The sequence below is a fragment of the Ascaphus truei genome, chromosome 11 (assembly GCF_040206685.1).
Source record: "Ascaphus truei isolate aAscTru1 chromosome 11, aAscTru1.hap1, whole genome shotgun sequence".
Lineage (NCBI taxonomy): Eukaryota > Metazoa > Chordata > Amphibia > Anura > Ascaphidae > Ascaphus > Ascaphus truei.
The window spans coordinates 40,838,222-40,856,593 of NC_134493.1; the positions used below are offsets into that span (position 1 = coordinate 40,838,222).

Here is an 18,372-nt window from a genome sequence, read left to right on the forward strand (position 1 = left end):
TAGCATTGCTGAGGGGTAAAATAGTATATATATTTTTTTTTGGGTCTCTTTTTTTCAGAATTCAAGGCACACCAGCAAGCTAATTCTAACACGCCCATTTTCTCTAGTTTATTGCACTGACATTCTTGAAATCTTCTATTACTTGGTTATTTCGAGTGAGAAAAGAAAGTTGTGTCCATCAAGTGCAACCTTGTACTACATAGCATGTGTCTCTGTAAAACATCTTCAGCTCACATTTGACTAGCTTTGTATGTAATCATTTTATTTGCACGTGGCACCGCTGATGACTGGACAACTGGTCATAGTAGACCAATGTAGGAAGAGTTTATAGAATAACCCTCAATGCGTGCTTCTAACATATTGCATATTAAAGGTAGTAGCATATGTTCGCATTTGCTTATGGAATTCAGCTGCGCTCCATCTGTAACCAAGATTGGTATAGCTGTCCCTATGCTGGCACCTTCCAGAAACGAAAACTCCACCCTCTCTATTCCTCCTCTGCCACTCTTCTCGCTCACCGCAGATCAAGAGATGTGCAGTAAATGCTGTTACAACTGAGCGGTTGAGAGTTTAGTGATTTTTTTTTATCTTGGGTTATAACTGAATAGGAATGTTTTCTCTGGTATGTGAAAATGATGACTGTGGTACATGTAGAAGGTAAACAGGAGCTCACAGCAAGAAAAAATAATCCCAGGTAAAAACCATTATTCCTAGGGATTGTGGATACATTGAGGATCAATTCAAGTGAATGGAAGATGCTGCACCCTCAGTTAGTGGTTTTAACACAATTGCACCAATAAAATGCACACTGGGACTGAAATAGAAATCCAAATTAAATCTGCATTTTGCAGACGAGCTTCAATTTTACAATAACTAACCACATATGTCATTTTAGCTCTCTGTTTATTTATGTTCTATACTGGACCTTTGCTTCTTTTTTGTTGCCAAAAAGTGATGAAAGCAGTCTGACTTTCATAGCAACCTCTCGGTTTGCAGCACACCCACACACTGCGCAAACGCCTGCTTTAGTACAAATCAGATCATCGTGATCGTCAATCCTCCTTTCCCCATCTGCGGGGCTTTGTGTCTTACAGCGCAAACAACTGGTTTGGATTATGGTCAGAAAGATCAGCTATAATTGTTTAAAAAGGTAATCAAAGCAGCTTTAAAAAAAAATCTACATTGTTTTTGTTTTAATATATGCAGCATTTAATTACCTTTATTGAAAATTAATTACCTAAGCTGCCGATCAGTTAGTTCTCCCATGATCGATCCGCAAAATCCTGCTTCCCAGGGTTCACTAAATGGCCGCCTTTCAGGTTCAGATCAATCCTTCAGTCAGTGTAACTCAGCAGCTACAGTGTATTTTTATATTACAGCAGGGCCCCGGGTATACGGCGGGTTCCGTTCCAGGGGCCCGCCGTATAGTGAAAATCGCCGGAAAGCGGTTCCGGCGATTTTCAGTTCTGTGCATGCACAGAACGGCTTTTTTTTAATGGTCTGCGTGCGCAAACTACGGTCTGCGCGCAGACACCGGTCTGCGCATGCGCGACTGAGAATCAAGGATGGCGGCCCCCTTCTCGGTGCCGCCGTATCGGCGGATCGCCAAAAAGCGAAGCGCCGAGAAGCGGGGCCCTGCTGTACTAAGGTAACATTATCTGTTGTTACATTGGTAAGAGTAGAACCCAAGTTCCTGACCAGGGCTGCCAAGTGTGAACCAGATTCCCGGAGAAAGATCTTCCTAGCTATTCACAATGTTTGGGGAATATTAATGTTCGTAACATAATACAGATGTATGGGACTCGATACACAATTTACAAATAAAGTTCAAGTGCCGGTAGGAGTCTGGGGGGACACTGGGTTGCCCCGATGTAATTCACCCTGCGTACCGGCAAATCATGCCGGCTCACCAGGGAGAATTAAAGGACTACCGGTAATTTCGGCCCCCGAACTCCTGCAAACAAAATAATTGCATTTCTACCCAAATATCCCCCTAAAACTGACACACAAGAAATCTAACAGTTCTAGGGCCAAGGGAACATGGAAACAGGAAAAAGCCGGGGTCACTTTATTTTCTACATGTATTACCCCTGGTCCCTGGCTTATGGTGCTTAGGTAGCTACCAGGGACCCCACAGTTTCAGGGGTAACCAGAGGGCCTAACCTTTATTATGTAGCCTGGTTACCCCTTGCAGTCACATAGGGGATAATTCTATATCCACTGAGGCAGCAGTATCGTCCGTTTTCGGACGAAAATCCCCATTGAACAGCCTCTTGGGTGGATATAGAATAATGCGCCATAATCTTGATAGTTTTGCCTGTATAAGAGTGTTTTAAAATGTTGGTATATTGACATTACTGTACATGCACTTCCCAAATGTATAATCTCCCAGTGGACGTTTAGGTAACAAAAGTACTTTTTGCAAATACCCCTGATATTTCCATTCCTTTTCTATACAAACCTGGGATATTGTTCTGTCAGATCCTTCAATTTAGTCTCGTTTCGAATTAAATACCAATACTTATGAACCCATCTATTTAATACATCACTATTGCTAGAGAATGAAGTCTTGATTCTTCTGGTGCTTTTCCAGATTTTGTATTCATTTATTTGGGTAGAGAAATCATTTGAATTATATGATCTATAATTTATGTGCGAAACCCACATTTGTTTTAATCTATTGCTCATATAACATACACGTGATTTGAAATTCATCTTTTTCTTAACAGATTCTATGTAAGGTGAACAATTGTCAAAAGAAGATGAAGTGTTAAAATGCAACTATGACTGTGCAGTAGTACACTTTGTATAGAAAGTCTTAGTATCAAATTAGCAGAGTAACACATCTAAAAAAGGACTTGATACAAAATCACTATCCTACATGGTTTTTGTTTTTTTTATCTGTTTTTTTTATTATTACAAAATACTTTACATTTTTTTTTAATTCAACTCTTAATGCCATTTTAACGAGTTTTAATACACTGAGCATCCTTTGATTTCTATGGCAGGCTTTTGCACACTTCCCTAACAGTGCAAGATTTTTTCAACGCTTTCCTGATTGTTATAATATGTTGCCAGTATTCCCAGCAGTTTGAGCTGCAAACTGAAACAACCGATAATGTTACCCTAGTAATATAAGAATACATTGTAGCTGCTGAGTTACACTGTCTGAAGGATTGAGGCAAACTGAAAGGCGGCCATTTAGTGAGCTCTGGGCAGCAGGATTTTTCTGATCAATTATGGAAGAATTAATCGATCGGCTGCTTTGGTAATTAGTTTTCAATAAATGTAATCTAAGGCTGCCTATATTTAAAAAAAAAATTATTATTTTTTTTTTAAAGTGGCGCTTGGATTGTCTCATTAATTCACTATCGTCCTATGCATGACTGCCTAGAACCAGCATTGTCATTTTTATTAAAATTGATTTATAAAACCATCCTTTGTGACATTGTAAGATCCTCTAGTACTATTCCTTCGTTGAAAAATGCTAAATATAAAGTATTGCTGGCTCTTGAACGAGAACACCATTGCAAGTTATCTTTACATGACGTTAGAAGTCAGCCTTGATCATTGGCACTTTGAAGTCTGTGCAACATGAATTTCTCAGTTCTATATGAAGCCTAATTAGCCACTAACGGGACCAGGCTTATGTATTGCATTGTTGCAGCTGCTGACTTCTGTTACACATTGGTACAGTATTAATATAACAGTTAAAGAAATCTTATGGGAGTTTACAATAAGTGAACAAATGTATCTCTCACCAGTGATGTCTGTTATTTACCACTTTTTGCTGATGGATGTCATTACACCGTGGAAGGTATTTGCAAGGAGCTGTTAGCCTTTCCACCAGGTCAATAAAGATATACACTAACACTTTCTCTGGCAGGGGGGCCTGCAATGCATTTCTTTTTTTTAACAAGATGCCAGTTCTAATCAGACGGATAAAAAAAGAAGAAGAAATAATCCAGTGGTTACTTGGTAACCACTTGAATCTCATCTGCTCAATATCCCTTTTCAATAAAACATCACCATTTGTCTACTGATTCTCTAGATCAGGGGTGTGCAAACTTTTGTTGCTGTGCCCCCCTGTCTGCTCTCCTCCGGTGCTTGCGCCCCCCACTCCCTTAGTGCGGCAGCAAATGATGTCATGTCATGTGACCCCGCTGCGTTGCCATGGAGACACGCCCCGAAGCCGGCTGAATCTCGGTAAGTTGAGTTGAGGCCTTGCGCGGTCCGCCAGCATTTAATTTAAATGCCTTGGGGGACAGCGCGGGGCCTCTGCAACCGCGGCGCCCTTCCCCCCCCCCCCCAGAAAAATCTTGCGCACCTCTGTTTGTGCACCCCTGCTCTAGATTATTTTCGCCTCCTGTTTCCTCTACAAGGTTAATTTCTGTTTTTCAGTGTTTTTTATTGTTTCCTATTCTTTCTTCCTTTCTTTACATACTTATACTTTCTAATAAATTAGAGTACAACCAGACACAGTCCTTGTTGATCCACTGCTGGATGAAGCCTCTCCAATGATCTTACAAGTACTGCAATTACAGCCTCTCTTCTCCATGATGCTCCAACACATTTTCAGATTTCATCCCCCCCATCTTACTTTGGTCGTCGTCTTTTTGTTTTTTAATTTCCCTTGAAATCCAGTCAAGTGCCATCCTTGTCAAATTATCGTAATTTCTTCTTGCAGCATGTCCAGCCCACCGCCACTTTAATTTCTTACACCTTGTCATGATGTCACAGACTTGTTTGCTCTCGAACCCATTTATTATTTTTGCTATCTCTTCAGGTAATACCCAGCATACATCTCTCCATACTTTGAGTTGTCTGAAACTTCTGAATTATCTTCGCATTTAGGGTCTAAGTTTCTCATCCCTACGTGAGCACGGGCAGGATACACTGGGGTAGGATACGCTGGTCAAACACTTTCCTCTTGGGTCGCAGGGGAAAGTTCCCTTGAAAGATTGACTTGTTTCTTCCATCTTCATTTTCCTATTGAGTTCATTCAAATGGTTCCCATCCATTGTTATTTGCCGGCCTAGGTAGACAGAGGGGCTTATTCTGTAAGGTATGATAAGCGCAGATAACGTAGGGCTTTCATGCAATTGCACGTCATCTGCGCTTATCACACTTTACATAATAATCCCCTTCAACTTGTAGTTCTTTTCCATTTCACGCTGAAATTCATATGGAGGCCCACTTTCTTACTTGCTGTGGCTAGTTTTCCGATTTGTGACTGTTTTTTTTTTGTTTTGTTTTTTAAGACTTGTGACAAAAGTAGCAATGTCATGTGCAAGTCGTAGGTGACAAGTATTCACCATTGATTTTGAACAGTTCTTCAAGAGTTGCTGTAAAAGGTTTTAGTGGCACGGTGTCTCTCGGCCACACTCCATCGCTGATCCTTATCGTGCTTGTATCTTCATGTAATTTAACGGTTGATGTGGCATTCTTGTAAAGTTCTTTATAATATCAACTTTTTGTCTTAATGCATTTAGAAGCGCTGAGACGTTGGCAGAATCCTAATGCTTTTTCGTAATCTGAATCCTAAACAGTGTGGTAGTTTGGATTTATTACTTTGGGAAATCACTTCTTGTACGACTTGGATGTGGTTCATTGTGTTGTATCAACTGCGGAATCCCACATGTTCTATAGGCTGGGCGAAGTCCAAGCGATTAGAGAGTATCTTCATAAAAATCTTGTAAGTGACTGGAAGTAGACTGATTGGTCTGTAGTTCTTGAGGTCTTCTTTGTCTCCTTTCTTGTGAATAAGGATAACTATGGCATTACTCAATCACGCTGGAATTTTCTTGTTCATTAAGCAGCTTCTAAATAGTTTTGCACGGATTTTCTCTACTTCTTCCCAAGCTTCATTTCAGATTGTAATCAATTGTAATTCCATCTTCTCCAGGAGCCTTCCCATTTTTCATGGATTTTATTGCCTTCGTCACTTCTTCTTGGAGGACACATGGTACAATAATTTGTGGTTTCTGCTTGCTCTTCCTCTGGTGGATTATGCCCTGTATTCTCGTATAATTTCACGTAGAAATTCTCAGATCTCTTTACGATAAAGTGCATGGCCTCTTATTGTTGATGCATTGTCTTGTTTGAGTGCAATGATTTGTTTCTTGCCAAACATAAGTCGCTGCTATGTCTTCTTTAGGCTGCGTCCCCGCTGGCGCTGACCGCGCTCATGCTTGAGAGCGGTAACGTCACCAACTCTCAAAGCATGAGTGCCGGGTGTGCTGCATAATTTTGCGAGCGGGAGGCATGGATCGGGGCTCTTTGTGTGTGTAATGTGGATGTGTGTGTGTACGTATGGCTGTGTGTGTGTGGCTGTTTTCTGTGTGCACTTACCTCAGAGTGCGCGTCAATCTCAAATGTTTTTGTCTCAAGTGCCGAGCTTGACAGAGCGTACGTGCCTGTGCACAAACGCGCACTGCGTGAACGGGCTGATTCACACTCACAGAAGAGAACACGTCGAGCACGTTCAGCGCCAGCGGGGACGCAGCCTTAAGCTTTTGTTATCTTCGATAGTCTTCACCATATCACAGTTAAATATTCTTGCATATTCAGTTATACGTTTGCGGATTGTCTTGCACAGCTGTGCATATTCAATTATTGATCTTGCGCCTTGGAATTTATTCATTTCTTGCCATCTCCTGCTTTGTCTTATCAGATATTTTCTTATCCTGTTTTTTGTTAGTGATTCCTCCAGTTTTGTATGTGCTTTCAACTGCAATCTTCATAAGCTCTTGCTAATTGTTGATAAGTGTCCCCATGCATTTTGAATATGCTGAATTGATTTTTCAGTCCTAGTTGGAATTCTCTGCTGTTATTCTAGTTATTTTTGTCTTCTTTTCAATCAGTTTGCTTCTTTCCATCTTTGCATTAAAATGTAATTTGCAGCGAACCAATTGGTGATCACTCCTTGTGTCAAACGGTTAAGCATTGTGCAGTCAATCACGTGGTTTTTGTTAGCTAGGATGTAGTCAATTTAATACTTGATTCCATTTGGTACATTCCTTCTCCATTTTGTATTTGGATTCTTCTTGAAGAATGAATTCAGGATGTACACGTTTTCTACAAGTTCTACCAATCTGTCTCCGCGTTCATTCCTATTGCCTAGACTTGCCAGCAGGGCACCAATATTTGCATTGAAATCTCCCATAACGGTCTTGAGGTGACAATTTCCTATGTTGATAAGTTGCTTGGTTTCATGGTAGAAGTCTTCCACGTCATTGTCTGTGACTTGATTTTGGGTCATACACTTGGCTTATTTGAAGCCTGTATCTCTGTCAACTGCATGCCGATCCTGCATTCCTTTTCAGATGAGCTTTCATACTCCACTATGTTTCTCCATCTCTTGTTAACGATGAAGCCTACTCCCCTGATTCTCCCCCTTTTCTTTACCTCTAATAGAATAGGTGTCTGCTTTTGAGTTCAATGAGGCCTTCATCTTTTCTTCATCACCAAGGCCCATATTTCAAAACCTCTGCTATTCAATAGGACACCTAACAGCCCACTCCAGTAACTGTGGCCGTAAGGAGTCTTCCTACTCCGGAATGTGTCTTAACAAATAGCAACGTTTAGTAAATAAGGCCTACACTTTTCATATGCATTGAAATTATGTTTTTAATAGGCCGTAATCTTCCTTCAGGGTAAAATATGTTTGAAGAAGGGACTCCTAAAAGTGTGCGCTCTTTTTAACCACTAGTTAGCTATTGAAGGTAATACCTTACCTTTGTTCTGTCTACTGTACGGGCTAACACAGTACAATCCTCTCTCCGTGTCCTTTAGGGTAGTGGTGCTTAACTTCAGTCCTCAAGACCCCCCCAACAGGTCAGGTTTTAAGGATATACCAGCTTCAGTGAAGACTGAGCAATATGTGCTGAAGCTGGGATATCCTTAAAACCTGACTTGTTGGGAGGTCTTAAGGGCTGGAGTTAAGCAACTCTGCTTTAGGGTACACTGACGCACACTTGACAAGCATTTCCCAATTTCAAAGGACAGCACTGCTCAGTTACTTCCATGGGTGATTTTGTGGCTGTATTATTCTGTTCTGCGATGAAGAAGCCCTCCAGTGCATCTTGTTTGCAGTGCTTCACAGTACTCTCCGGCAATAAATAAGTTGCGGGTGAACTTGATAACGGTGTTGACATGTAATTATTTTCTTCCTTTTGAAGACGACATCATGCAGATGTGTTTGATCTTGCCTTGCCATTAGGAGTACTGAAATATGCATTATAACACCCTGGAAACTGGTTTTGCATGCATAATATAAACAATTATTTAACCATCGGACATGATAGTAACACACAAGCTAATTTGGGGGTTTGCCCTCTCTTGTATTGTTTTAAGCATAGATGTGGCTGTACCAGTTGTGTAATGCACCAAACTGAAGCCCAAGGACAGTATTAAAGTCTGGAAGCTAAAAGGTAGCAAACTCAGGCGAGATGTGCAAGTCTTATTATTTCCAGAGTGATTCTGAGCTTTCTTTTTATCCTGTTGCCTTTGCAAAATATCTTCTTGTATTTACTTTGGATTTAGAGTAGCCTGTGAAATGGTTGCTCATTTCCCTGTTAGGAGATTTGTTTTTTTGTCTAATGTTTAGTGAGCGAAACAAATATTACATAGAGGTTGCTGTATATACTGTATGTATACAGTACATTTCTAATCTAATCCCTCTCGCAGCCTTTGCTCAGCTCATGTCCTACGGATCTCCTCCCTCATTACTACTTCTCACTCCCGCCTCCTACCCCTCTCCAGGCCTGCACCCCAACTGTGGTACTCTTTAGTCAGCCCCATCAGACTCTCCCCCATATTCACACTCTCAAAAGTTCCCTAAAAAACACACATCTCTAAAGAGGCCCACCCAGCACCCTCCAGACAAGCCTATGGTCATTGCCATGCTAAGAGACCTTATACCTCCCACCCCTTCTCTCCCATTCCTTTTACATTGTAAGCTTCTCAGAGCAGGGACCTCATTACCTATTGTTTACATTTTGTTCCTAATGTTTTGTTCTTGACCTTACGCAAACTCGCCTGGGCAGTGATATAGCCAGTTGGATATAAACCGAGTGTTCAATCTCAAAAAGAAGAAAAGTTCTCAAATTGTTATAGCAAATTGCAGTCGCATATATTCTCTAGTGATCTTATGATGCATATTGTCCCAATTCTCTTCCAAATGTGCCGCTATTCAAAAAAAAAAAAAAAAAAAAAAAAAAAAAAGCGGAAACCGCACTGCCTGATATGAAACTAAATTGTATACGTACACTGTTGTGTTGAAGGGGTGCTAAGGGAATGAGCAATTATAACATACATAAAGAGAGAGAATCCCTGTAAAGCAAGCACTCTTCCTCCACTAGCCCCCCCCCCTGCCCTTTGCCCCCCGCCCCCCCTGCCCTTTGCCCCCCGCCCCCCCCTGCCCTTTGCCCCCCCTGCCTTTTGCCCCCCCGCCCCCCCTGCCTTTTGCCCCCCCGCCCCTGCCCTTTGCCCCCCCTGCCCTTTGCCCTCCCGCCCCTCCCTGCCCTTTGACCTCCCGCCCCTCCCTGCCCTTTGCCCTCCCGCCCCTCCCTGCCCTTTGCCCTCCCGCCCCTCCCTGCCCTTTGCCTTCCCGCCCCTCCCTGCCCTTTGCCCTCCCGCCCCTCCCTGCCCTTTGCCCTCCCGCCCCTCCCTGCCCTTTGCCCCCCTCTTCCCTGCCCTTTGCCCCCTCTTCCCTGCCCTTTGCCCCCTCTTCCCTGCCCTTTGCCCTCCCTGCCCTCTGCCCTCCCGGCCCTTTGCCCCCCCGCCCTTCCACGCCCCTTGCCCCCCCCCGCCCTTCCACTCCCCTTTCCCCCGCCCTCCCACACCCCTTCCCCCCCGCCCTTCCACGCCCCTTCCCCTTCCACGCCCCTTCCCCCCCGCCCTTCCACGCCCCTTCTCCCCCCCGCCCTTCCACGCCCCTTCCACGCCCCTTGCCCCCCCCGCCCTTCCACGCCACTTGCCGCCCCCCCCGCCCTTCCACGCCCCTTGCGCCCCCCCCGCCCTTCCACGCCACTTGCCACCCCCCCGCCCTTCCATGCCCCTTGCCCCCCCCAAGCCCCTTGCCCCCCACCCTTCCACGCCCCTTGCCCCCCACCCTTCCACGCCCCTTGCCCCCCCACCCTTTCACGCCCCTTGCCCCCCCGCCCTTCCACTCCCCTTTCCCCCCCCCCGCCCTTCCACGCCCCTTCCACGCCCCTTACCCCCCGCCCTTCCACGCCCCTTCCCCCCCACCCTTCCACGCCCCTTGTGCCCCCCCCGCCCTTCCACGCCACTTGCCACCCCCCGCCCTTCCACGCCCCTTGCCCCCCCCACCCTTCCACGCCCCTTGCCCCCCCACCCTTCCACGCCCCTTGCCCCCCCACCCTTCCACGCCCCTTGCCCCCCCCACCCTTTCACGCCCCTTGCCCCCCCCACACTTTCACACCCCTTGCCCCCCCCACACTTTCACACCCCTTGCCCCCCCCCACCCTTCCACGCCCCTTGCCCCCCCACCCTTCCCCCCCGCCCTTCCACGCCCCTTGCCCCCCCCCCCCCCGCCCTTCCACGCCCCTCCCCCCCCGCCCTTCCACGCCCCTTCCGCCCCCCGCCCTTCCACTCCCCTCCCCCCCCCCCGCTCTTCCACTCCATGCCCCCTGCCCTTCCACGCCCAGGCAACGCCGGGTATATCAGCTAGTCTAATAATAATAATACGTAGGAACTGTTTCATTACCAGTTGCCTGCTCTGATTTAACACCTCCTATGCATCATGTGTAATGCAAGAGGGACTCATTTTCCCTTTTAAAGATGCAGTTATACAATTAATTTATATTGATGCAGTTCTCTTATGTATATTGTGATATTTATAGCATGTAATAGACCTCATTCGGCTGACTTATGATCCAGTCTACTCTGCACAGCATTGACCAGGGGTGGCCAACTCCAGTCCTCAAGGGCCACCAACAGGCAAGGTTTTCAGCATATCCCTGCTTCAGCAAAGGTGGCTCAGTTACCTGTACTAATCAGGGATATCCTGAAAACCTGATCTGTTGGTGGTCCTTGAGAACTGGTGTTGGCTAATGACTACGGCTCTGATGGAGCCACCTATGCTAAAAACCTGGCCTGTTGGTGGGCCTTGAGGACTGAAGTTGACCACCCTTGGCATAGACAAATTAAAAATAAAGCAAACCCTTGCTTGCTCTCAATTGCATATTATGCAAGAACCATATCTATCAAGTTTTCTCCTTCATGTCTCTCTTTTCTCTCTTTCATCTCTCTCTCTTTTCTCCCCCTCGTGTTTCTCTCTTTTCTCCCCCTCATGTTTCTCTCTCTTTTCTCTCCTTCATGTCTCTTTTCTTTCCTTCATGTCTCTCTTTTCTCCCCCTCATATATCGTTTCTCCCCCTCATGTCTTTCTTTCCCCTCTTATGTATTTCTCTCTTATACTATTTTTTCTCTGTGATCTTCTCTCTTCCTTTCTGTCTTTTTCCCTTTCATGTCTGTTTTTTATCCCCATGATGTAACCCCGCCCCCTGACCAAGGCCCGCCCCTTCTCTCCCACCTTTTCCAGACTGCCTCAGGCTGCAGTTCCAGCCCCACGCTGCTCTACTTGAGGCCCCGCCCCCTTACCTAGGCCCCACCCCTTACAGAGGCTCTGCAGAGGCAGGGATTTTCCCTCTGTGATCTTCGTGCTGCACCTCAGGTCCCCGCCCCCTTACCTAGGGCCCACCCACATACAGAGACTTTACAAAGGAAGGGATTTCCCCTCTGTGATCTTCCTGCTGCATCTCAGGGCCCTGCTGCAGGGAATTAAAGTGGGGGCAGGGAGCCGGGCCCCTAAACACACCGGGCCCGGGACAGCAGTCCTGGCTGTCCCCCCCCTGTCGTCAGCCCTGCTCTTATGTCTCCAGTGCTTATTCCCATTATGTGTTATATTATGTCCTATATATTACTGCTATGAACCGCTATGTACATAGATGGCATTATATAAATAAAGACATATATGGTTATCATATATACCATATGTATATATATACATAGAACGCAACATTTAAAGGACACATCAGTTTATAGTTCCTTGTGAGTTTATGTTACGATGACCTTGATAACCATGTTTGTGCCATAGAGCTGTTGTGAAATATACTCATGTTTTTTTTTTGTTCCTTTATTTTTTTTTCCTAGCTGGTTTATGGGACGTCGTCCAGAATTTACAGACCCAAAAGTGGTGGCTCAAGGGGAAGGAAGAGAAGGTAAGATGCTGAGCTTTGTGAGCTCAACGTACATAGTAAGGTGGTCCAGCTTCTTAACTGAACCATGCGAAAACCAGCAGCTATCAATAATATACAATCGAGTTCCCAGCACTCAAGGAAGAAATTATAGGTCCAACCAAGCACACAGGAATATGTAAAAAAAGAAAATATTTTACTGAACAGAAAGAACCAAATAAGCATACGTAAATAGAAACAGGCGCAGTGCATACGCAGGATAAATGGTGACATGTAAATGAAAATAAACACAGCGCATACGCAGGATCAGTGATAAAACGTATAGGTCCAAACACATGGACTGATAAGCAGTAAATATAAGAGGGGCGGGGGAATGGGACTATAGGGTAAGCGTTTTATCACTGATCCTGCGTATGCACTGTGTTTCTTTTAATTTACGTGTCACCATTTATCCTGCATATGCACTGCGTCTGTTTCTATTTACGTATGCTAATTTGGTCCTTTCTGTTCAGTAAAATATTTTCTTTTTTTTTTACGTATTCCTGTGTGCTTGGACCTAATATTTCTTGCTTGAGTGTTTTGCTTGATAGACAAAGGAGTGATATCCAAGAAGCTGGTAAGCCATACTGTAGTAAATCATGTTTTTCATGGAAATAAGTGTAGTTAGATTGCTGTACTCATGACCCATTCGCAGTAATTATCCTGCTAAAAGCATGAATTCATCACGTGTTTTTCTCTCTCACTCCCTTATAGTGTTTAATATATTCTCTATTATGTGTTAATTAGCACCTAATCAGGTAGGAGAGATGTGGAAAGTCACCTTGGCAAGATATGAAGTGACCAGTGGTCAGACATCACAGAGCAGGCTTGAAAAACTCCCTTAATTTCTGTACCCCCTTATGTGCAGTACATGAAAGCTCCCTTCATAATTATGATCAAGCAAAGGAACAGAATTAAACAAGTCTTCAATTACAAAGCACAATGCAAGTGTGTTTTTTTCGTTCTAGCAACAGGCTGGTGAGTAATTTGGAGCGCTGGTTTTCTGTTTTCACTGCAGATGGTGAATTCTACTGAGAGAAAGCAATCTCCTCCAATTACATTCTGTAAGAAACTGACATGTAAATATAGCGAGACGCTGGCAGGAGCATGTATCTTCATACACAAGAAGCAATATGGTGCCAGTAGGGATGCATCTTCACTGGTTAATATCGCCAATGCGGTTTGGAACTCTTGGATCACAAATTCCATGCTTACATGTGGAGTTGCCAAGACCGCATTGTGTACAGATGTTAACCTCTCTGGCAGAGAAGGGATTACAGGTGCTCAGAATGTTATTTTATCTTTTATTTAATATATTTTGGTGAAGGGGGCTACCTTGCTTTCCTTTACCCCACAATGAGGGTTTATTAAACTCTGATGGTTCCAATCGGGGCAATATCACATGGGATGTCCAATTTAAGTCAGTGGTTCCATGTTAGTGCCCAGATTGGCACTGTCACAGTTTAATAAATAACCCCCAATGAGTCTTACTTTTGGATCTCAAAGAACTGGTTTACATGTTTCAAACAGTTGTTGCAGCTGAGCTATTTCTGAATACAATTGGCTATTGAGAATACTTTTGTGCAATCCAGACTGACATATTAATAATAATAATAGCATGTTCTTGTATAGCGCTGCTAGTTTTACGTAGCGCTTTACAGAGACATTTTGCAGGCACAAGTCCCTGCCCGTGGAGCTTACAATCTATGTTTTTTGTGCCTGAGGCACAGGGAGATAAAGTGACTTGCCCAAGGTCACAAGGAGCCGACACCAGGCTCCCCTGCTTCAAACTCTCAATGCTAGTCAGTGTCTTTACTCACTGAGCCACTCCCTCTCCCTATATTGGAAATAGACCATGTCACTTGCGACATTGGGAGCTGTACAAGACAAGCTTGGCCATTAGCAAAACAATAAAGAATATGCCCTAACTCAGGGGGGCGCAAACTTTTTTCCCTGCGCCCCCCTGCCGGCTGTCCCCTCACTCCCGCGCCCCCCCCAACCCCAACTTACCCGCGCTCCGGCGTAATGACGTCACGTTGCCATAGCAACGTGACGTCACATGACCTCGCAGCGTCATTTTGACGCCGCGTTGCCATGGCGACGCAGGGAGGAAGCCGCCGGAGCCACGGTAAGTTAGGTTTACAGAGGCCCTGCAGCTCCCCCGGCACTTAATTTAAGTGCCTTCGGGAAGCACGCGGGGCCTCTGTAAACCCCGCGCCCCCCGTCGGCAGTGTCGCGCCCCCCCTGGGGGTCGCGCCCCACAGTTTGCACACCGCTGCCCTAACTCATGAGTGCCTCCTTGATCAAAATACGCAACAATAATAAGTAATGGACTAGTAGACAGGTCCAGATATGTAGACTATGGCCCCCCCCTGGTGCTGCCATTGCAGAAAATAAATATCCTGTTTGGACTATTGAGAGACGTGACTTCTTTTACTGGGCTTGCTAAAAGCCTTGCAAAGTAAAGGGCTTGCTGCAGATGTCACTACAGATGTTCCCTGCTTCAGTCCAGAGAGCCCTGATTGCAAATCAGTGTGGACATCCTCTTCAACACTGAAATGATTACTGTAACCACGAATATCTCCAATGTAACATGACAAACTCAACTGTCACTGTTCTATAGTGTACACTGTACATTACCTTGTTTTTTTAGTGTCTTTACATAGTTAAATATCGACGGATGCTGTGTTTCACTGCAATCTATTCCAGTTTACAAAAATGTGAATCTACCCTGACTTTATAAAATGCAACCCCTAATTTCTGTGTGCACCATCTGTCCAAAGACATCACAGTACCTGTCTACTGTAGTTATAATATATTGTGGGGGGGAAAGGGGATACGTTTTTCACTAGGAAAATGCCTTATAAAGAATCTCCCTCTCTTTTGGTTACCAGGATATAATACAGGCAGATGTTGCATTAAACAAAATGAATAGTTACACGCAGTGGAATACGTGACTTGATTTCCCAGTCTCTTTAGTGCTTTTGTTCTCTGATGTTTTCTTCATGTGTGTCAGGACTCCCGTGCGCATAGAGAAGGGTGAATGAAGGTGACCTTGAGGATGGACTGTGGCTATTGCTACTGCACGGCCAACTTCCTTTTTACATTTGCGAATGTTGCAAAAAATAAAACACCTTGTACCTTTCTGATGTGAAAATACAGTACCATTAGTCTGGGTTGCTGGTTCCCATCAGTGTAACAATGTTATTGTCTTAGCTCAGATATTCTTTGTTTCAGCACCTCGCAGGAAATGATTAAGTAGAGAACCACAAACATTGTTTCTACGCCCCAGAAGAGATTCGCTGTACCCCTATGAAGTCAATCACAGGACGTCTGCTATTATCTTCCCAGTTCATTTGACTTTAATTTGTTTACTGTCAAAAAAGACATGTATGGAAGTATCTGATACTATGTGTAGGGAGAAGCTTAGAATAAACCAAGTAGAGATTATTAATGCACCAGTGCCAGCCACTCTGGAAGCCGTATAGTTGGTGAATAGACAGATCTTGGGTTTAAGAGGTATGAGCAGGTAGTACTGATGTGCATGTGTTTGACGCGTAAAATAAAGTACTTACACTGTTGTAAATATTGTTGTTACAGTTACAAGAGTGAGGTCACAAGGGTTTCTGACCCTCTCCTTCAATGTAGTGACCAAAGACCTGAAGAAGCTCGGATACACCAACAGCTCTGCCGACTTTCAAAACCCACCGATAACTTCCAATCCATAAGTAAACAGGGATGATGAGTGTCAAAGCACACAGCTTCTCACCAACCTGCCCGCGGGCATTTCACTGCTCCAAGGCTGTATTTGTGTCGGTGTGTTCTTATTACTTGATGAGTAAAATCAATATTGTGTGCACAGTAGGCAATCGATTTAGGCAAAAAGTGTCACGCAAGGCTGTGCCGAGGTTTGGCTCAGAAGTGAATGTTTTGCTGTTTTATTGTGTATATAAAGTATGCAGCATTGCTGCTAGAGTTTTATAACTCGAAGGGAAGAACAATTCCATGTTGTTACAAGTTTTCACTTTTATAAACTTCCAAATCGTACTTGTAATGAGATTCTCGGAGATTGGTATAAGGCAGGGTTCTTAAGCTCCGTCCTCCAGGGCCACCAACAGGCCAGGTGTTATGGATATCCCTACTTCAGCACAGGTGGCTCAGTCAAAGACTTCGACTGAGCCACTGATTGAGCCATCTATGCTGAAGCAGGGATATCCATAAAACCTGGCCTGTTGGTGGCCCTTGGGAATGGAGTTTGAGGCCCCTGGTATAAGGGGTTATATTCAGAAAACCATCAGAGAAGCGGTCTGCAGGAGACCTCATATATTTTATTGTCCGTGTTTTTTTTTCTATCTTGTGATGCAGAAACTCAGGAGGGAAAAGAAATCTCTCCCATGTCCCAGTGTTGCTGCCCTCTGCTAGTTATGCCAATGTGGCTACATTGAGATTATGCTGGCTAGTGGATCTGACCTCAGATAATTTTTCTGGCCACAATCACTCGTTATCTACCATTGTGTAGTTTATTACACCCTCCGATTTTTTTTTCAAATGTTGTATTGCGGAAATTAATTCATTTGCTTCTGGTGGAGCCCGACGGGCAAAGTTCGCTCTTATCATCTGTGATATCTCAAAGTTGTTAAGCACTATAGGAGTTGGACTACCACCACAATAGTGACTTCTGACTTTTCTGACCCCTTGCACTGTCCAAAGAAAGCTTTCTAAGAGAAAAAGGAATTGGACTATGGAACATTCCTCCCAATTCTCTATTCTTGAGAACCTTTCACACCTCGCCCCTTGGTGCCAGCTCCTGTCTTACCAGTCCTTATGTACTCGCAAATGGGTTTTAAAGGGGCAGTCAAAATAAACTTTTGTAACACTACTCAGACTACCCTAACACATATGCAAACTTTCATTTCCAAATCCCAACATATATAGGAAATCCAACAGTCCTTATCTCTTATCTCTCAGGGAGGGAACTTGAGACATTTTAAAAGAGGCTGCAAGGCTACATTTTTATATACAGGTGTCTCCATGAAAGGAAATTCACTTTTGCTATTTTTTTAATTTTTTAATTTAATTATGCCTCTGGTCTCTGTAATTTGTACGGCAGGATTTCATAGATTGTGTTAAGACAGTTAGAACATAGTACATACATGTTGTCATATTAGTAACTACTGTATGTGTTTTATGAAATTCTGTATGTGTAATATATGTTTGCGACTTGTGACTTTTCCATGGTACTTTTTAATACTTTAAAAATGTTTTCATAACATGAATTTGTATTAAATTCAAAAGACAAAGAGTGTATCTGATTTTATGGACAAGCCCTAATAGAGCTCAATAGGAATATTTTGTTTTGTCCATAGTAAACTTGAAGAAGGTTATTCAGGTTTTATTGGGCTTAACATATGTTTTATTGGATCATATACACCAGGAGTGGCCAACTCCAGTCCTCAAGGACCACCAACAGGTCAGGTCTGCTTCCGTACAGGTGGCTCAATCAGTGGCTCAGTCATTCTGATTGAGCCACCTGTGCTGAAGCAGGGATATCCTGAAAACCTGACCTGTTGGTGACCCTTGAGGACTGGAGTTGGCCACTCCTGATGTACATGCAAGCGAAAACAACCATCAGTTATATAATGAAATGTCCCCTTTCCCTAAGTTGTAATGGCCAAACTACGGTGTGTCTTTGGTGACCCTTCCCAGTGCCTAGGCCTATGATATGGAAAATATCCTTGGTACACTGTTTGCTGCTAACTCTATTTACACTGTATCAAGGAATTATTATTATTATTATTTTTTTAAACTTGAATTTTATTCAATAACTAGCTGAGAGACCCGGCGAGTAAAAGAAAAATTGTGGGGGGGGGGGGGGTAAGGGAGGTTGGGTGAAGGAATTATTTTGAACTTGTAACCCATAACTCCTCTATGTCCTGTGATTTTAGACCAATTGACCTTTAATTGGCCTTTGCCAACCCATGTTATCATGCACAAAAAGAAGCTGAGAAGGCACCTGCATCTGTATAGAGTTTATTGAAGCAGCCGTGCCAGTCACTTGCCAACCGCATTATGGTGCCATATACACAGAACTGATCTAGTAACGCTCTAAACTT

At 44.1% G+C, this 18,372-nt stretch overlaps 1 protein-coding gene across 5 annotated transcripts in view; it reads left to right on the forward strand.

Moving 5' to 3' along the window:
* Positions 1–17,559, forward strand: part of B9D1 (B9 domain containing 1) — a 54,113-nt gene extending 36,554 nt beyond the window's left edge. For 2 of the 5 annotated variants that reach the window (XM_075565796.1, XM_075565794.1), the window contains 2 exons: positions 12,177–12,244; positions 15,860–17,559. In XM_075565796.1, the coding sequence (XP_075421911.1) occupies positions 12,177–12,244; positions 15,860–15,987 (196 nt within the window). In that variant the 3' untranslated portion in view covers positions 15,988–17,559. The other 3 variants (XR_012787400.1, XM_075565795.1, XM_075565798.1) reach the window with 3 other exon arrangements.
* Positions 17,560–18,372: the final 813 nt, after the last annotated feature.